Genomic DNA, 21,001 nt, shown 5'->3' with positions numbered 1-21,001 from the left:
TACACCAAATCACCCAAAAATCCCATTTTTCATGTTATAAACCCCAAATGAGTTTGTATTCAAGTGCAACAAACATATCTAAACACAAAAGGACGGTTCATTTCACCGATCTACCATTTTTACTACGAAAAAGTAGAGATTTAACACTTTTACTCAAAACTCTCAAGAACACAAAGTTCTTGAGTTTAATCCTTTATAAATCTCGTTTTTAACCATTAGATTCGTTCATACATCATGATAAGAGCATGTTAAACATGTTATGAACCTTAGAATCGATTTCCATTAAGAAAATCCATCCAAACTAAAACGAAAATGGGGTGGAGGAAGTTCGGGTGAGGAGAAATCGACATTCTCCCCTTCCTCGGGTCACCCACGAATATGAAATCTACTCTCTTACCTTGGATCGACGAACTCACGAAGATTGCTCCTCGAATCCCTCCTCCAAGCTCTTGCCCTAGCTCACCCATGCTCTTCCTTCTCTCTCAAGAACACAAGAACCATGAGAAAATGAAATGTTTCTCCCTTCCTTCATGCCATATGGCGCCACCCTCACCTCACACAAGGCCCATTGGGCCTCAAGCCCAATTGGCTTGGCCCAATAACACGTTAACTCTCTCTACTCGCTTAATAACTAAAGTACTCGATAAATAACTCAAGTTATTAACTTAATTAAAATGCCACGTTAAATAAAATATTTTAACACATAAAAATAATAATATGAAAATTGGGTCGTTACATAGGTTATCGTTGAAATTAAAAAAAAGTAGTCTCCCTATTAATATATAACTAAAAATATAGATTCCGTAAAAATTATAAAATAAATAGGTCTTTATATTAATATATGCAGAAGTATAAATATATGTTATCATATAAATTACAATAAAAAAATAGGCTCCTATTGATGTATGTTGTAATTTTTTTATGCTTGTCCAACTCAAATTAGGGTTATATTTCACTTTGATTTCTTGGAAAACACTACCCCTCGAGTGATTTCTATGTAATTGTTTTTCTTTTGGGATTTTAGGCCTCCTTAATATATATAAAAAAATTGTCATCGTATTAATATGAATAAAAATATAGATTTCATAAAAATTACAAAAAAAAAAAATGGGTCTTCATATTAATATATATTAATAGATATATAAGTTTTCGTAGAAATTACAAAAAAATAGTCCTTCATATTAACATGAGTAGAAATACAAACTATAATATATATTACAAAAATAGAATAGATCCCGTAATAATGTATGAATCTATAGATTTCTTTATTGTCATAATTAATGCATATTAATTTATTTTGTTGGGTGAAAATGCATATTTTTGTAGACTTGTTATTTTCTTTTGTTAAAAAACTATACTATGTGTTTTTCTTTGTGTGCCCAATTTTGTGTTAGTGTAATATTAATACGCTAGCTATATATTATTTCTATATTTGACTTGAGCAATTGAGTGACAATGAAACTTTTTTTTTTATCGAAATTGGCAGTGAAACTTCTAAATAATATTCCACGTACAAAACAAAAATTTACACACATAAACTTTAATTTTCTCCGTTTAATTACCTTTTTCCGTTTTTTTCTTCATGTTTTCCTTATATAAACTTTTTTTATTTTTTTTGGACACATAAACACTTTTTTCTTCATGTTTCCCTTATATAAACTTTTTGGACAAAATATCCAAATTTCCATGTTACAATTATAAGATCAACCAAAAGTGACAAACACACAAAACTAATTAAATGATAAATCAAATTTCAATTGACTCTATAACATATTCATTTGAACAATAAAAATTGTATTTCAGGTAAACATTTCAAAACTCTAATTAATTCAAATTTAATTACAATAAAATCAATAGTTTATGAATCTTGAAACTGCCAATAAAAAAAATATTGAAAGTACCAACAATAAACCTTGAATCATCTGCAAAAAAGAAAAAAGTTGGATCAAATAAATCACATTCAAGTTTTGAAAGAAATTAACAATAAAGATTAACTAACCAAATATAAAAGAATAAAGGAGTATGAGAAATTATATCGCCTTTTCTCCTCTTTGGTGGTCTACTCTAAATAAATAAAAAATAATACGGAAAATAATTCTAACCTAATAAAAAATAAATCAATTTTCTCCTCAATTGCAATTATCTTGATCTTAATTGAGTCATTTCACATTCTTTCTACATATCTGCAAATGAAATATAACAGATGATTAAATCCAATATAAAACATGATATTGACAAAATCATAATAAAAATAAAAAATCGGGAGTAAATACTGATAAAAAAAAATACATCATATATTTGCAAGAAAAATAAGATATGAGAATAAAAAATAAAAAAAAGAACAGAAAGACATCAAATAATCACATTAATTATTTTCCCTGATTTATGGATGAAATATCTTAAAATTAAAAGTGTAAATAAATACTAACAAATAAATCTGTACAATAGTAGTCATTTTCTAAATTTGTAATTTTGAATTATAAACAAAATCGTATAAAGCTTCTCAATTTTTAAAAATAAATTAAAAGAGGATATCACACTTTTTTTTTAATAAACATGTTTACAATCATTTTTTTTATCCTATTACAATTGCCATGACTAATAATAATTCTTATTTTAAATTGTTTTAATAGTAAGAATAATTCTTATTTTATCGGTTATGTATATTCATCATTCATTAATTTCTTAGTCTTTAATGGCATATATTTCTCATATGTACAGCTTTTTTTTATGTCATTCTTTAATTACATAATTACATAATTGATTACCATTTATACGATTTTGGCCAAAAATAAAAGTATAAATTGAACAATTTATGTGAAATTTTTTTTTCGCATAAAATTGTGGAATTTATTATTGCTATATTTAGACAACTTTTTTCTTGTCATAAAAAGATTCAAATAAATTTTTAAGTCATTTTATTATTTGTATTTATATCAGTTTAATGTTATAGAAAAACTTTTCCTTATTAAAAACACATTATTGGTCTAACAAATGGAATGACTTTTATTTCATTAAATAAATAAATCAATGATGCGTTTAAAAAAAAAATGCAAGAATCATGAATGTAATTAATGTGATAATTGGGATTATCATATTTACATATGGTGTGTGGTCAACAATTTTATTAATTTGGTTTAATGAAATAAAATACGCAAATGGACTGGACCGGATAATTGGTTGTTCAAAAAAATATACAAATGGACTGCATTGGACAGCTTTTTCTACATGTACCATTTTCGTTTTTTATCATCACTTTGGACAGATTGTTTTTTTGTCATTAATTTTAATAATCACATTAAATTTCAAATGCATGAGGAATGAGAATAAATGATAAGAGGAAAGAGAAAGACAAATAAATCTGGTTTTATCATATGTATAGATTTATAGATTATAAATATAGATAGATTTCATTGAAGGCAAAATCAAAGGAGATGTGTTGGTTGTTTTAATCAGGCCATATGATATAGGAGAGAAAAAATGAAATCGGTTTATATATGATTGCTTATAGAGAATTATATAAATTAGAAATTACATTTTTTTACTTAAGCTTTAATAATAAAAGAATAATAATTTATATATATATATATATGTAGAATGAACCAAAAGAATAAAGAATGAGAGATGAAAAAATACGTATAAAAAGAATTAAAAAAATAGAGAGTTCCAAATTTTTATTTTATAACAATAGAGAGGTTCAATAAACATGTAAGATAAATATAATATTTCATCTTCTCAATAACAGAGAGGTCCATTAATATAGATGTCTACTACATGTAATTATTTCATCTTCTTAACATGTAAGATATGATGAATGTCTATTGTCAAAAAAAAAAAAAGATATAGATGTCTAGAAATACCAATATAAAATAAAAACAACATATCTTGACCAAATAAATAAATAAAAACCACAGATCAATCACATATATAGATGGTATAACATTCTTATCTTTTTACTGGATCATGAATCTGCAATAAACAATGAAAACAATTATAATCAAAATTAGAAACCATGTATTAAGGTTATACACGTTGCAAACACTCGAATCAGGGTATTCAATTATGATAGAAATGTATAAAAAATTAGACCAAAAAAAATGTCATACAAATAAGTCACACAAAAGAGGTGAAGAGAAAAAGAGAATACCTATGATTGTTGTAGCTGGAAAAAAAATAGATTAAACAAAAGTATAAGAAGATTAAAATTAATGTGAGGAAAATTTGATGAGAAAGTGAATAAAAAAAATAAAGACAAAAAAAGAGTGATATTACTATACCTGAAATACCTATCACATAAATAAAATGGTGATATCTACATATTGCTGGTAAATATAAATCAATATCAAAATAATAGCATGATTAATTATAATTGTAGGAAAAATAATACCTATCACATAAATAAAATGGTGATATTTATATATATATATATGAATCGAGTATATGTTTAGTCCTTCATAACATGATTAATTATAATTGTAGAAAAAATAGAAGAATAAACATTTGCACAAAATAATAGTACCTCAATAATATGAATGTTGCATATATTTTGTTACATGAATCTCAACTTTATCTCCACAAATCAATCTCCATGGGAATCCCTGGAAATCAAAACATGTATATTTACATCAAATTAACAATAAGAACCATAACACAAAATTCTACCAATGCAAAACCACATAAAAAAATATATTGTATAAATTAAAAGTAAAAATATTAAAAAACATATACATAAAAATCAACAAAAATACAACGTATGATAATAAATTAGTTCAAACATCTCATCCATCATTATGTATGATTTTCATTCACAAATAATATAAGAATTTTTCTTCTATTGCCAAGAAAAACGTATTTTTACCATAATTAGAAATAAATGTATTACTGAAATTATATCACATTTATTGCTCCGTGAAAATTAAGGAAATAATTTTTAAATTCAAAATGTGAGAAAATGGACATTAAAACTCATAATTGTATTTCTTCTCTTAATTAATATGTATATCAACATTAAATGTGAGGAATGAGGTTGAATGAGGAGAGGAGAGAGAAAGGTAAATATGTCTGGCTTATTACATATTATAGATGTTTCATTCCAATCAATTTCGCCTGACAAATTATAATTGTGAGATAGTTAATTACAAGAACCAAAATTATTAATACAAGTAATAGCTATACAATGTGGCAAAAATCATCAATGTGGTACAGTAACATCAATCTGTAGATCCGTTTAAAAAAAAAAATCAATCTGTAGATTTTTTATTTCCCTTTCTAAGTTTATGTGGAGGAGACACATGATACAATAAATGAAATAAATGAGTAAAGTTATTGCCTTCACTACTTGGACAATATCAACATTATGACCATAAGATGAAGTTTCTTCTGCGTAACCTTGGTCCTCCGGAATTTTCTGCACACTACAAGAAAAACAGGATTTATTGGGGGTCAAAAACCCTCACAAAGTGCTAAAAACCGCCAAAAATGCTTATTTACTGGCGGACAAAGCACAACAGAAAATGTAAATTTAGTGGTGACCTAAACCGCCAAAAACGTAAAGGCGACAATTTACCGGCGGCTTAAACCGCCACTAATTTTTGTTGCAGCTTAGCAACATATTGAACATAGCAAGAGTTAAAGCTGCCATAAACTATCTTTATTATTTTAAAAATTTAAAATTATTTTACTTATTATTTAAAATTTTACTTATTAATTTATAAAACATAATAGATCTAAAATGTAATAGATGTACATGTTCTTCAACGTTTTTTTGGAGCAGCAAAGAAATGAATCTTTTATTATAAAAACTGTTGAGGCAAAATGCAAAATCCCAATTTGATATTTTAAAGATAACAAACATCTTAATTATATTTTAAATGTAATTCTGATCTCATTGTTATCTAACAAGTGCTCTTGAGTGTTTTAATTAGTCAGGAACAATTAAGCTTCTAATATCAATGATATTCATTATGTTTTGGCAAAAAGAGAAGCTTCAGGATCAGTCTGAGAATGATCTCTGGTTTAATTGCAACATTCTCCTCATGAACAAGAATAAATGCAAAAACACTTATTTCGTTAAGTCAACCATATACAAGACAAAGAAGCACTTTATCTTGGTTTTAACTCACAAGATCACAACAGTTCATGAACAATTAAGGCAAGGAATAATTGGAAGAAAAGTGACTTTCCTCTTTGGACAAAGTTAATGATCAAACATGTGCAACATGATAATTTCTCAAGGCATCATCTCATCAGGTGTATCAAGAGTGTTTGAACAAGAATTACATAGACCAATAAGGATGAGACAACACACATTCAACTCATAGTTGTCATGTACCTTCAATGTCATTATTTAATGAACATTCTCCAAGAGATTAATTTTAATCAAGAAAAGAAAGTACATGGAAAGGACAAGTGAATAGTTACACAAGGACATCACAGCTGCATTCCCTCCACATTACAGCTGGTCACAGTTCTGCATCATTCTCCATTTGAAGATCAAGTGTAAAAATCGCCCAGATTGAAGAACACTCTCAGAATGATGCTGAGAATGACTGTCCTTTGCTTTTGAAGTTGCAAGCTCATCTACAGCTGGCCAAAACGTGCCTAAATGGTCTATAACGGATATACTTGGTGAGGAAGCAAGGAACAATTATCCACAGCCCATTGCAAGCTGTCATTATGGCCCTTTTATTTGAAAATATGAAGAACAGCAGGGAGAACGTTCTGAGAAAGAACAGTCTGAACTTATCCACTCAACAATTCAGCATGAGCTGTCCATTTTAAAGCTACTAGCCGTTGGAAAACTTCCTTTGGGACCAAGGAACTGAAGACTCAAGGTTCAACTATAAAAGGAAGACTTTGGCAACATTGAAGAGTAAGAGTTTAATCTACAACAATCAATCTACTTGTCTTTGTGATACAAGTTTTCAAGCTCTTCTTTAAAGATCTCTTTCACTCCATATATTGTAATATCATACTAGGATCAGTATCCATTTTGAGTGAACAAAGAGAGATTTTATTGTAACTAGCTTTTTAACTTAGTTTGAGTGAGAAAGCTTTAGATCCAAACCATTATCAAAATTGTAAAAGATTGGCTCAATTCAATATGTAACTATTGATTGAGTGACACCTCATAAAGTCTAGGAAGACTTAGGTAGATCAAACAAGTGAAGCTTGGAATATTGTGATCTTGGATTAGATCAAAGAAGAAGTGTATCTTGAGATCGGTAGAATCTCTTAGTGGACAATCACACAGGAGCGTGGGGACTGGAGTAGCCCGTACTATTAAGGGGTGAACCAAGATAAAATTATTGTTTCTCTTCTCTCCCTTAAACTCATATTAATTTTATGCAAACACTAACACACACAAATCACTTATTGTTTTTGTTTGCAGCTCAGAGATCGTTCTAAGATCATTCTTCTAACTTATATTATTTATTCTGAGATCATTCTAACGTATGTTTTAATATCTAATTTTTAAAAGGACAATTTTTAAAGGTTCACAATTCAAACCCCCTTTCTTGTGAAAAACTTTGCTACTTCAAAAACAAATGTCCAAAAGAAAGAACCGATTCACAAAGGAGAACAAACCTCGATTGTTTAGGTGGTGCTAGGTAAACTAAGAAACAAATCAGCTATTTGTTCTTCAATGTTAAACAAGAAATTTCTCATCTTTTGAATAGTAATAAACTCTAAGTGGTATGACATTGGAATGTCTTTCAATTTTTCCAACATCCTCCATCTGCTCACGGTGACTGGAAAAGAAAGAGATGAGTTTTGTAGAGAAGAAAAATAACAGATTTGTTCTTCAACTTAATAGATCTGAAAAAATAACAAGGTGAGTTTTGTAGAGAAGAAATAGATGAGTTCGAAAATGGTGGTGGTGTGGACAAAGAAGGCCGAACAAAGGTGTGGCAGTGGCTGGAAGTGGGTTGGCGGTGGCTTGTAGAGAGAGGAAGAAGAGCGATAAAATTGTTGTTGTTGGTGGTGGTGTTTTGTTGAGATAAGAACAAGAGAATGAAGAGATAAGAAGAGCCAAAAGTGGAGATGGTGGTGTGAAGAAATTTTTGTTTGCTAATTTGTTAAGGAAGGGAGAAAGAAAATAGTAAAGATGAATGAGATTGTTGTTATTTGTTAACAGAGGAGGTGGGACCTGGATTCAGTGAATTCAACGGTGGTGCAGTCATGCATTCAGCAAATTTAGACCGTACGATCTTGATCGAACGGTTTAAATGTCAGCTCATAATTTTATATTAAAATAAAATAAAAAACTGTTTAAAATCTAAACCATCTGATCTTGATCGGACGGTTCACAGTCGCTGACTGCATGCAGTCACGACTGCATTGAATCTAATTCCGAGGAGGTGAGGTAGGGAGAGGCAACAAAGTATCCTGTCTTTTTTTTTTTTTTTCTTTCTCCATAAAACCGCCACAAAGTGTCACATATTTTACTGTAACACTTATTGGCGGTTTTGGCCGCCACAAAATATAAGTTTTATTTTATTTTGAACGTATGAGTACTTTATGAGAGCTTTTCTTAGTTTGTGAGAGCTTGAACCGCTGGTAACTTATTGATGGCTTAAACCCTCAATAATTTTCGTTGGTAGATAAGGGTTTTCTTGTAGTGATAGTATTCAAAAGAAAATTTGAGTGTATTATAAAATTTGTCAAAAGAAAATTTAGTATTCAAAATTTGAGTGTATTAGTAGTACTCCTCTGAAAAATATTTATCCTGCATAATACCTATGACTCCAAGCTTGTTCACTTTTGGGTTAGCACGAGAGCACAAGTTCTGACAGTAGATGTTCGTGTACAAACATTGAGATCTGCTTATTCTTGGACACTAATAACTTTCTACAACATGCACACACCGAAACAGAGGATTTTAATAAGAAAAATATTAAACAGTGCCTCGGGGCGAGCCACTAGTTAAGGTTGTTAATATGAAAATTTTATCTTGGAATTTATGCATTCAATGCATTAAAAGATGTAAAAAGTTATATTTTTATCATTAATTTTATAATTTATTTTTATTTTTAATATGCTTAACTAGTGTTCCGGAAGCATGACACTGTTTAGCTTGACCCTTTTAATAAATATCAACTTGATTGTGATTTATTTAGAGATAATGTGATGTTGTAAACAAAATATAAAATTACAAATATCACAAGATCTCTAAATAAATCATACAAATGATTTCTCAAAATCAATAAAGCAAAGAAAAACATGAAATAAGATCAATTAAAGAAGGGTCTAGGCCCCATTTGTATAAAAAAAAAATCAATTCAAGAAAATTCGAGTGTGTTTGAATGGAGAATTTAATGAGAGAAAATTAATATTTTGAGGGAATTAAAATGATTTGAATTAAAATTCGTCGTTTGGATAAAAATTTAAAGAATTTGTGAAATTCAAATAATTTTGAAAAGAATTTGTTCCTTCCAAAAAAGAGAAAATTTTAAAATGACACATAATTAGAGAGAATCGATTAAACACAATATGTTGAGCCTGGGGGAGTGTCAGTCTTTACTTCTCACCGTTTCCTTGCAGGATCATTCTTCTGATAGGTGGCAGTGGCGTCCTGACCCTGACACAGATTATTCTGTTAGGGGAGCATATCAGCTTCTGACGTCTCATGGTTTGGTTACTATGGATGCTGCGGATAATCTCATTTGGCATTCTCAGGTTCCATTGAAGGTTTCCATCTTCGCGTGGCGTCTATTGCGTGACAGGTTGCCCACAAAAGTAAATCTGGTTCATCGAGACGTTTTATCTTCTACAGCTCATAGTTGTGTTTTTGGTTGTGGAGAGGCAGAGACGACTTCTCATCTTTTCCTCTCGTGCAATTCTGTTGGTTCTATTTGGGATTTAGTGAGTTCGTGGATTGACATTCCTTTTGTGGAGTCCACTACTTTGCGTGATCATTTTGTCCAGTTTATATCTTTAGCAGGTGGATTTCGAGCGCGTCGATCTATTTTGCAGCTTATTTGGCTCGTTTGCGTTTGGGTTGTTTGGACGGAAAGAAATCATCGTCTGTATAAAGGCTCAACAGACACGACTTATATTTTGTTGGATAAGATCAAGTTTTTCTCTTTTAGGTGGTTGAAGTCGACGAGTATTACGTTAACTTCAAACTATCATAGCTGGTGGTCTCGTCCTTTGCATTGTTTGGGCCTTGTTTGATCTATTTTTTATATGTGGTTTTGGTTTTTTGACTCTATGTAAACTTTTGTAGTCTACCTTGATACGTCTTGTGTTGAGGGGACTGTTTTATATTAATATATCTCATTTTAGCTTGTTCAAAAAAAAAAATGTTATGGTATTTATTTTCAAATTATGAATATATATCCTTAAATCAAAATATTTTGAGTTAAATTATTTTTTTCCTATGATAAAATGGTAAATATTATAAAAAAATCTATACTAAAAATAATTGTATATTTTCCTATTACAATATATATATATATATATATATATATATATATATATATATATATATATATATATATATATATATATATATATATATATATATATATATATATATATATATATATTAGTATTTATTTTTTATTTGAAATATTTCAATTGTAAAAAATCAGACTTAATTACTAAGTGCCCGTTTGTCCCTCCTTATTTTTTACTTCTCTACTTCTTTTAAGGAGAAGTATGGCCAAACACAATTTTGGTAAAGTTATTAAAATAAGAAATGTTTTTTTAATGAAAAAACACAATATAAATGATTAAAAAAAATTCCTTAAAAGAAAAAGTATCTTCATAAAAAAAAAATTTATGATAATTATCTTTTTTAAGTTGTTATTATTATTATTATTATTATTATTATTATTATTATCTTTTTTTAAGTTTGTTATATTATTAGGATAATTATCTTTTAAATTTAGATGATCATGAATTTATGATAAATTAATTGTTAATCTATTTTACTAACCAGATTTAACTTAAAAGTGATAATTAAGTTGGAAAAAATAATAAATACCAAATAACTTTAATTTTTAAGTTTAAAATTTTTATTTTCAATTTTATTCTCAAAGTAACTTTAAAAATTAAAATAAGAAGGCCAAATGGGCACTAATACTCATAGAACAAAAAAAAAAAAAAAAAAAAATTAATAACCTTTCATTTCTTCATGGATCGGAGTTTGGTAACACCACTTACTGCCGTTAAATTGAAGTTAATTCAAACTCGTGCTTCTTGTAAATGTTATTATTAATTAATTATCTTTTGGTGTTGTTATGGTTCTTGAAGTCAAACCATGAAGAATCATTAGCAACAAATACCAAAATTCCAAACTGTCATGAATGTCAATTTATCATTCAAAGTTTCAATCAAACAGGTGATATTGGCGATTTGGTGATTTCATTGCTTTTGCATGGCGAATCATTGCAAGTCAAAGGAAAAAATTGCAAATGAAGCTATCAAACGCGCTTTGAGGTCTCTGCGGAAGCGTCATTTGAACGAAGAAGGAGCTCATGATGCAGCTTTTGCTTCTCTTTCTAGACCTATTGTTTCCCAGGTCCCTTTTATCTCTTTTGTTTTTAAGATATTTTTGTCAAATTGATCACAATTGGTTTTGTAGTAGCTTTGATTTAAATGAGATCTTTTTGAAATCCCTAATTTGTTTGTAGAAATATAGATTAGTGGTTTTAGAAACGTTTTTTGTCTTTAGTGGATGCTAATCTATTATAAACTCCGAATTGACATTCACACGTTGACACTGGACTCGGAATTGCAAATGACACTCAAATTATACAGGTATCATTATACAGGTGTCAATGACACCTGTTTAATTTGAGTAACGAGAATTGATTGAATGTAATCACATGTGATCATGGCGTATTGATGTTGGATACTGAAACATATAGTACACCAGACACGTCTTCAATTTGAAGTGGTGGTGCTACGTAGATGCCAATTGTCACTGTTTCCAGTTTCTTTTTCTGCTCTTTCCCGACCTATTGTTTCCCGTTTCACATTTAAGTACTTTTTTTAGGATCTTTGTGAAATTGATAGCAATCGGTTTTGTTGTAGCTATATATTAAATCAGACCTTTGTTGCAATCCCTAAATTAGTTTTTAGAAATATCATCGAATCTTTGATTGCTATTATGTATAGAATATTTCTTTTAGAAAGTCGGATGAGATATGGCATGAAAATGCATTTATAAGTAGGAGTTATCCCTTGAGTTTTGTATGGTTGAGTTAGGCCTAACCCAAATTCTAAGATTGTGCATGTTACGCTTCAAATGTTCAAGCCTTGATGTGTGAGAGGGTGTTGAAAGTCTCACATCAAATGATATAGGATATGAAAATGAGTTTATTAATGGAAGACGTTTCTCATTTTACAAACCAAATTTGTAGGGATGAGTTAGACTCAACCCAAATTCTAAACCAAATTTGTAGGGATGAGTTAGACTCAACCCAAATTCTAAGAAAATTTACTAAATTGTAGTTTTATATTTCTTTTGTATATGGGACAGTTTTTAAAAATTTAACGATGCTGCTTATCATTAGTGATATTGTTGTTACTTGGATCACAGGTTGTGTCTAAATATTGGAATATTTTGACCGAAATAAATGTTGTATTTGTGTCCTTATAGGGTTCTGAATGGAAAGAGAAAGCAGAGAGTCTGCAAGTGGAACTTCAGCAATGTTACAAAGCTCAATCCCGAGTATCTGAGCAGCTTGTTGTGGAAATAACTGAATCCAGAACTTTGAAAGCTTTGGTTCAAGAGAAAGAAACTGCAGTTGCTGATTTGCAAAAAGAGTTGACTGAAGCGAGGTTGCTTAATTTCCCTTTTATGTTGAAATCCTAAAAAACGTATAGTTTTATTTCCTTAAGGTGACAACATTTTGCGTATCATAGTGACTAATAAGTTTTGTAGGGATGAGTGCATGCAATTGAAAAAGGACTTAGAAGACAAAATTAAATCTCTTGAACTCATTCTGAGTGAGAATGCAGAACTTAAAACACAATTGGAGCAAATGACTATTAGAGCCAAGAATGCTGAAACTGAAAATAAGACATTGGTGGATCGCATGATGTTAGAAAAAATGAAGGATGCGGAACAACTAAATGAGGTATAGTATCTAGTTAGTTGTCCATATTTTCTGTGTAAATGAATTAGATTACAACATGTAATGTAGTTCAGCTAGCTAATCAGATTACAATTTAGTTCACTTGCTTCCAATCTGCTATCGGTGTCGCCGTCTGTCTTTGTTGTAAATGTCAGTTATCTGACTATGCTACATTATCTCACTATTTCATCTAGTTTTGAACTTGTTTTCTGATTGTGTGAAATGTGGATTGTATGCCGAGGCGAATAATTGTGTAACTGTTACAACAGTAGTCTAAGTTGTTTACATCTAGCACCCTCACAAAATTGTCTTATTTTTAACTCTATTATCTGCATGGATTCTCAGTGTTTCATTGTGCTGCTTTAATTATTATATTTCCTGCCAATTTAGGCAAACCAACTGTATGATGACATGATCAAGCAGCTAAAGGCCAGTGGCTTAGAAAAACTTGCAAGGCAGCAGATAGATGGTATAGTTCGCAGAAGTGAAGAAGGCGCAAACATTTTTTTAGAGTCGAACATCCCATCCACATGCAAACACAGGCTCCAAGCACATGAAGGTGGTTGTGCTTCCATATTGTTCCAGTGCAATTCTAATAAATTGATTACCGGGGGACAAGATCGAACGGTTAAAGTGTGGGATACAGATTCAGGATCCTTAATTTCCAATCTTTATGGTTGCCTCGGCTCTGTATTAGATCTCACAATCACCAATGATAATAGATCTGTCATTGCTGCTAGCAGCTCAAACAACTTGTATGTGTGGGATGTCAACTCAGGTCGAGTCCATCATACCCTTACTGGCCACACAGATAAAGTCTGTGCTGTTGATGTCAGCAAGGTTTCGAGCCGTCATGTCATCAGCGCAGCTTATGATCGCACTATAAAAGTTTGGGACTTGCTTAAAGGTTATTGCATTAACACAATCATTTTCCACAGCAACTGCAATGCTCTTTGCTTCAGCACTGATGGACAGACCATATTTTCTGGACACGTTGACGGAAATCTTCGATTATGGGATATTAAAACCGGAAAACTACTTAGCGAGGTTGCGGCACACTCACTTGCGGTCACATCGATATCACTTTCTCGAAATGGAAATGTTGTGTTAACGAGTGGAAGGGACAATTCGCACAATTTGTTTGACGTGCGATCTCTAGAAGTTAGTGGCACGCTAAAAGCTGCCGGAAATCGAGTGGCCTCTAATTGGAGTCGCTCATGTATTAGTCCGGATGATAAAAATGTTGCTGCCGGATCATCTGATGGATCGATCTATGTTTGGTCAGCATCTAAAGGTGATATAGTCAGCACTCTAAAGGAACATACTTCTTCTATCTTGTGTTGTGCATGGAGTGGGCTTGGAAGACCCTTAGCTTCAGCTGACAAGAATGGAGTTGTTTGTATATGGACCTAAAGGGGTTCTGTTTTTTCGAATATACTAAAGCTGGTTTGGAGAAAGTATTGTGATACTCATTTGCTCAGGTTCAGATTTACTTCAGTAAGTAGTTAAACTTTTCTGATTATGAAGAATCATTACACTTTCATTCAAAGGTATACCATTCAGATTAGGAACAATGTAGATATTCATTTTTAACAGAAAACAATTGAGCTACCCTTTAGTAAATCAACTGTAATGAAAAGTTTAAGCTCTCATAATGTAATAAATGTAAAAATGGCAGATGATTAATAGATTGGATTACGTTTTACTTTTACTCTTCTGGTGTTATTGGATAACTTGTTCGATTGTTTATTTATAGTACCTTGTTTGTTTGTTCAGCACTCTAAAGATAGTGACATGCTATGTGCAAATATCTTTTGTACATTTATAGTAACTTGTTTGTTTATTTATAGTTAACTCTTTTATTCCTAGGTAACTAAATATTGCTAAGTGAACATTACAAGTACCAAATTTTAAGGGGTGTTTTTATCTTAATTACATCTAACAAATCTGGTTCCAAACCCTTGTGTTTCATGAGGTCCCTGAACCAGGTTTCAAGTTCATGTAGAGAGTTATTTATACAACTAAGTTTTTTATTTTTTTTTTTATTTTTTATTTTTTTATAGGGAAATGTTAGTTGTTTCTATATTGTTAGAGGGTAGGGGGAAATATTAATAGCAAAGGATCGAACTCTGACATCCTTCTTAAAGTCTTTCAACGTATCAACTCTTTACCATTGAACTACATCTTTGGGGACGTATGTTTATACAACTAATTTAACCTGTGGCAGAAATGAAAATCTTGATGTTATTGGATGGCAATGGCCATGTGATGATAAAAAAAAAAAAAAAAAATGTGACATTGTATTTTACACATTTCAACTTTCAAGTCACGAGCCATGTCCCAATTCAAAAAGATGCAACATGCGTTTTTATTAGGAAGATGTAATAACATACAAGACAGATAATCAGATAGACTGAAATCTCTTTCAAGGATATTAGGAAGGTTCCAAGAAAAATATTTTCATTTATATGGGTCCCATAAAAGTTATATGGGTCCACATTTTTTTATAGGACCCATGTGAATTTCAACCAATAAAAGAGAGTGTGTTAGAATGTGTTTGTTAAGAGAGTGTGTTCCTAGCATTATTCATTTTGAAAACCTCTAATTTTGTTTTCAAGTAAGCAAATGATTTATCATATGACTAACAATCACTATAATTTGTTATCAAAAAAAAAAAAAACAATCACTATAATTTAGAAATAGTAATACTCAATTTTAGAACTATGAAATGAAAAGTAATATTGATAGTATTTAATTAGAATGAATTTCTAGTGTAAGGTTTTTTAAAAAATTTCACGTATAAAATTTACAGTTTGTATCTTTTTTCGATTTAGCGGGGTGTATTGGATTGAGATTTCATGGGATTTTAAAAGATTTTTTTATGACAAAAAAATCTTGAGGTATTCAATCAAGACTTTTAAAAAAGTTAAATAAATCTTGTGTGATTTCAATCAAGACAAATAAGATTTTTTTTCAGGGCAACAAAATCCGTTGGTATTCAATTGAGATTTGTTCCTACTTTTAAAATGTCCATTGGTATTCAAAAGTCTACCGATTTTGATGGATTCTTGTTTGAAATGGATTTTGAGAGACTTTTTAGTTGAAAATACACTTGACAGACTTTTTCAACAATCTCACCAAAAGCCTTGAGACTTTTTTGAACTCTCCAAGACTTTTTACTTTCATCTGTATAAAATTTCTTCTTCTTCTTTATTACTTTCACAGTTCATCATCACTGCACCCAATTTTTTCTTCTTTTCTTTGTTCACTTTTTCAACAATCTCCCCAAAAGTCTTGAGAATTTTTCAAACTCTTCAAGACTTTTTACTTTCATCATCATTATACCGGTTTTCTTCTTCTTCTTTACCTATCAAATATATTTTTTTGCAAAAAAATATTTTAACAAATTCTACATCTTTTTTACAAAGTTTTGATTAATTACAACGGCAAACAAATTTTTTTCGTCACCCATTCATCTGCTTCTATTTTCCATCAATGGTGGTGGTGGTGATAACCTTTTTATTGGTGATTAGAAATATATACGTAAAAATGTACAAAAAAAATAAATAATCATATACGTAAAAAAAAATGTAAGGTTTTTTTTTTAAATCTTTGGATTCCCAAAAAAATATAATTTCTTTTATTAAAATTTATTGATTCTTTTAAAATTTTCCTAATATACAAAAGTTTCCTAATATATAAAGTGTTATGAAATCTTGATTGTAAAAAAGTCTTTTGAAAAAATCTCTCAAAATTCATTCAAATCATGTGTTAAAAATCTTGATTGTAAAAAAGTCTTTGTAAAAAAGTCTTTAAAATCTCACAAAATCAATATAGTCCAACAAAATCTCATAAAATCATCAAGACTTTTTTTGCCAAAATTGTCTCATAAAATCTCAATCCAATACACCCTAATATAAATTATATATAGTGATTCAACCGACTTAATTGGCCAGTCATAAACAATACAAGGAACTAGTGGTTTCTTCAGCTTCAGCCAAAAGGCAACATGAAACTTTTTTTTTTGTTGAAATAATTGATGGATGGTACCCAAAACATTACGCCATGAAAATCCATTAAAACAAGCAAGAGTGTCACGCTGGACTACAGGTCAAATGATTGATAGCTACTGAATAATACTAAAATGTTCTATTCTATCACATTGCTTTTGCCGATTGAATTAAATCATTCCCAAATTGAAAAAAAAAAAACCACAAGATATAGCAAATTCTAGGCCTTTGCAAATTATATAGGTCACCCACTTCTGATCAATTAATACAATTATTACTAAAAAAATCACATTTATATGATGATTTATCCTCTGTATATAAGGTTAAGTCGTATGTGTTACAATCAGCCCACTTGGGTCCGGTGATATTGGTTCAGAACATGGGAGTGTGCTTCTCTTTAAGTTCTCATGTTCGATTGTTTTTAATGTCAATTTGGGTGGACTAATTTAGCTTCTTAAAAAAAATGGTTAATAATTTTACCCTTAAAATTGATAAATGGGATGACGGAACTCAAATCCCAACCCCTTACACACATATATATATATATATATATATATATATATATATATATATATATATATATATATATATATATATATATATATATATAATACAATATTCCTATCTGCTCTAATTGCTTCTAATTAAACCAGATTTGAAGACAAAAACGTTTATCTCATAAACTTCAATATATATTTTTGTTGACGTTAACTTGAATCTAAACATGGAAAGATAAGTTTGAATATTAAAAAGACCAATATAGATTTGGTGCACTTTTTGTATATGGTGTCACACTACTTTCACCTTTTTTATGTCCATTATCTCACATCTAGTAACCGGGCATCAGTTAGTAATAGTATAGATAAAAACAACGATCCCAATCCCACTACATTATTTGCAACTAAAAAAGTGCCTCAAAACTGAACGCAACAACAACTATGCTTCTTCCATCCACCATGTTTCTCCTTAATGCAATAGCGTAATCAGCATGCAAAAGAAAGATGATCCTTGAAGCATACAATAGCAGAAAAAGCATGCAACAAAAACAAATTTATTTATACAATTATCACTTATTAACCTACATTAAAAAACAAAATAAAAATCTCTCAAATTTCCCTTTTATTCTTACTCATTGAATCCCTTGCTTTCAAACTTGAATAACACAAACATATCCTATTATATCTTATCCATCATTGCTCGTTGTTGATGCCGTTAAGAAACCTTTAACTTCCTCACATTTTTTATTCTGTTTCCTTCTTCAACCCCCTATATAAATCATCCTCTGCTTTTCTCTGTTTCATCAAACTTCCATTCAATTAATCAATCCAAACAAACAAACATGACTAATAAGAAGCTATTGTTGATTTTTCTATCTATTGCTTTGGTTCTTGAATTATCTGAGAGCTTCGATTTCCATGACAAAGATGTGTCCTCGGACGAAAGCTTGTGGGACTTATACGAGCAATGGAGGAGTCACCACACGGTTTCTCGCAACCTAGACGAGAAACACAAGCGCTTTAACGTGTTCAAAACAAATGTGATGCATGTACACAACACCAACAAAATGGATAAGCCTTATAAGTTGAAACTTAACAAGTTTGCTGATATGACCAACCATGAATTTAGGTCTACTTATGCTGGATCAAAGGTTAATCACCACAGAATGTTCCGAGGCACACCTCGTGGAAATGGTACCTTCATGTATGAGAATTTTAACAACGCTCCTCCTTCAGTCGATTGGAGGAAGAAAGGTGCTGTTACTGCTGTCAAGGATCAAGGCCAATGTGGTAGGTTACATATTTATTATTATAATTTATAAATATACAGCAGTGTCTCGCTGTCCTATGTTTTTTATATAACGTCCAAAAAATTTATAAAGCCTAGGAAAAATCTCAGTTTTGCAATGAAAATCGTAGTTTTGAACAAAAAAATCTCAATTTTGGCTAAACTAACCCCTAAAAATCTTAGTTTTGCTCTAAACTAACCCCTAAAATACCAAAATTTTTTACGAGAGCCTGGGCAAGTGCTCGGGCTGTAGATCCGCCCACATGTCCGTGTATATATCGTGTCAAGTGTCCGTGGAAGAGTACATGCTTGATAGTTACTCATAGAGCTCAAGTTAGGTCCTACTCTATTATTACTTTTCCACTATTATGTAATATAGATTTTTTATTATAACATTGTTGTTTGTAACTAATGTCCTGTATAGGTAGTTGCTGGGCTTTTTCAACAGTTGTAGCTGTTGAAGGCATAAACCAAATAAAGACAAATAGGCTAGTGCCCTTGTCTGAACAAGAGCTTATAGATTGTGATACTAAAGAAAATCAAGGCTGCAATGGTGGCCTAATGGAATATGCTTTTGAGTACATCAAGCAAAAAGGTGGTTTAACAACAGAAACCTACTACCCTTACGAAGCAAATGATGGATCATGTGATGCAACAAAGGTGAATGAATACCATGCGAAACTTTAATTAATTAAAATATAATTGAAAGATATAACTTTAAGAACTTATTTAAGATGCATAAATCATTCGTGTTTCAGGAAAATGTCCCAGCTGTGTCAATTGATGGCCATGAGAATGTTCCGGCTAACGATGAAGATGCACTGCTCAAAGCTGTTGCCAACCAACCTGTATCCGTAGCCATAGATGCCGGGGGATCCGATTTCCAGTTCTACTCTGAGGTAAATAAGAATGAATTCTCTCTTCATTGACATGAGAAAATAATAATGAATTCTCTGAGGTATCTTAACTTTGTATACATAATTATTATAGGGAGTATTTACCGGTAATTGTGGCAAAGAGCTAGATCATGGTGTAGCAATAGTAGGATATGGAACAACGGTTGACGGAACAAATTACTGGATTGTGAGAAACTCGTGGGGAGCTGAATGGGGAGAACAAGGTTACATCAGAATGCAAAGGAACGTATCTGAGAAGGAAGGACTATGTGGCATAGCTATGGAGGCTTCCTACCCAATCAAAAACTCTTCCAAAAATCCAACAGGACCTATATCGTCATCTATTAAGGATGAGCTTTGAAGGATTCACATAAAAATAAAAATGTAGCTTTCATCAATGTGTGATGTTGTTTTCTACTGTAATATTTGAATCTTAGATTTGATGCCAATGTATTATTTGGATATTTATGCTTTTATTATCTCATAAAGAAATAACTGCATGCAATTTATCATGTATGTAATGTAATTTCCTTCATTCCCTGCAATTGAACTGTCTCAAAACATACATTCAATTGGAGTATAGATTGAAATATATTTTTTGAAGTTGATTTTGTGTACCTTATCTTGGTTGGAATAGGGCTGAAAAGATAGGATGACATCATCTGCAAACTTCATAATGAGAGATAAGATTTGTTTCCTCTAACAACAAACTAGAAGTTTCAAATTCTTATATATATATATATGTGCGAATTCATAGATAAAATATGTTGTTAGGCTATGTGTTTTGGTGTTCTATTTGGAAATTGGATTGGTTGGAACTGTGAATGGAATCCTCCCTCTTGAATCCTTATTATTTATCGCATTAAAGGGTCATCTAGGCACAAAACCATCATTTATCATATTTCTCATTCAAGGGTCATTGACACACAAAACCATCATATATCATATTTCGCATTCAAGGCACATCGAGGTACAAATCCATGATATATCATATTTCTCATTCAAGAGGCATCGAGACACAAAACCATCATACCTCATTTTTCGCATTAAAGGACCATCTAGGCACAAAACCATCAAATATAATATTTGACATCTAAGGGTCCTAGAGGCATCAATCCATTATATAGCATAGCATATGTCACCTTCAAGGGTTATCGAGGCACAAACCAATCATATGTCATATGTCGCGTTCAAGGTTATCCGAGACATAAAACCATCATAT

General features: G+C 30.8%; 2 protein-coding genes across 2 annotated transcripts; both read left to right on the top strand.

The window, feature by feature from the left end:
- The first annotated feature begins 11,091 nt into the window (after positions 1–11,091).
- LOC123897037 (autophagy-related protein 16-like) lies at positions 11,092–14,801 on the top strand. The gene is made up of 4 exons (XM_045947534.1): positions 11,092–11,527; positions 12,611–12,792; positions 12,896–13,091; positions 13,479–14,801. Exons 1-4 carry the CDS (start codon positions 11,384–11,386, stop codon positions 14,499–14,501), a joined length of 1,545 nt encoding a protein of 514 aa, XP_045803490.1. The 5' UTR covers positions 11,092–11,383; the 3' UTR covers positions 14,502–14,801.
- A 3,185-nt stretch (positions 14,802–17,986) lies between these two features.
- Positions 17,987–20,382, top strand: LOC123897036 (vignain-like). The gene is made up of 4 exons (XM_045947533.1): positions 17,987–18,885; positions 19,308–19,543; positions 19,642–19,782; positions 19,874–20,382. Exons 1-4 carry the CDS (start codon positions 18,438–18,440, stop codon positions 20,138–20,140), a joined length of 1,092 nt encoding a protein of 363 aa, XP_045803489.1. The 5' UTR covers positions 17,987–18,437; the 3' UTR covers positions 20,141–20,382.
- Positions 20,383–21,001: the final 619 nt, after the last annotated feature.

The sequence above is a fragment of the Trifolium pratense genome, linkage group LG7 (assembly GCF_020283565.1).
Source record: "Trifolium pratense cultivar HEN17-A07 linkage group LG7, ARS_RC_1.1, whole genome shotgun sequence".
In the NCBI taxonomy this organism is placed as follows: domain Eukaryota; kingdom Viridiplantae; phylum Streptophyta; class Magnoliopsida; order Fabales; family Fabaceae; genus Trifolium; species Trifolium pratense.
This window is presented reverse-complemented; position numbering and strand designations above follow the sequence as displayed.

What these genes read in the sequence shown, in the direction of transcription:
- LOC123897037 (XM_045947534.1), top strand. Translation starts at nt 11,384, where the DNA reads ATGGCGAATCATTGCAAGTCAAAGGAAAAAATTGCAAATGAAGCTATC. An exon ending in CTAGACCTATTGTTTCCCAG is followed by an intron (nt 11,528 to 12,610) that starts GTCCCTTTTATC and finishes GTGTCCTTATAG; the next exon opens with GGTTCTGAATGGAAAGAGAA. An exon ending in AAAGAGTTGACTGAAGCGAG is followed by an intron (nt 12,793 to 12,895) that starts GTTGCTTAATTT and finishes TAAGTTTTGTAG; the next exon opens with GGATGAGTGCATGCAATTGA.
- LOC123897036 (XM_045947533.1), top strand. Translation starts at nt 18,438, where the DNA reads ATGACTAATAAGAAGCTATTGTTGATTTTTCTATCTATTGCTTTGGTT. An exon ending in CAAGGATCAAGGCCAATGTG is followed by an intron (nt 18,886 to 19,307) that starts GTAGGTTACATA and finishes TGTCCTGTATAG; the next exon opens with GTAGTTGCTGGGCTTTTTCA. An exon ending in GATCATGTGATGCAACAAAG is followed by an intron (nt 19,544 to 19,641) that starts GTGAATGAATAC and finishes TTCGTGTTTCAG; the next exon opens with GAAAATGTCCCAGCTGTGTC.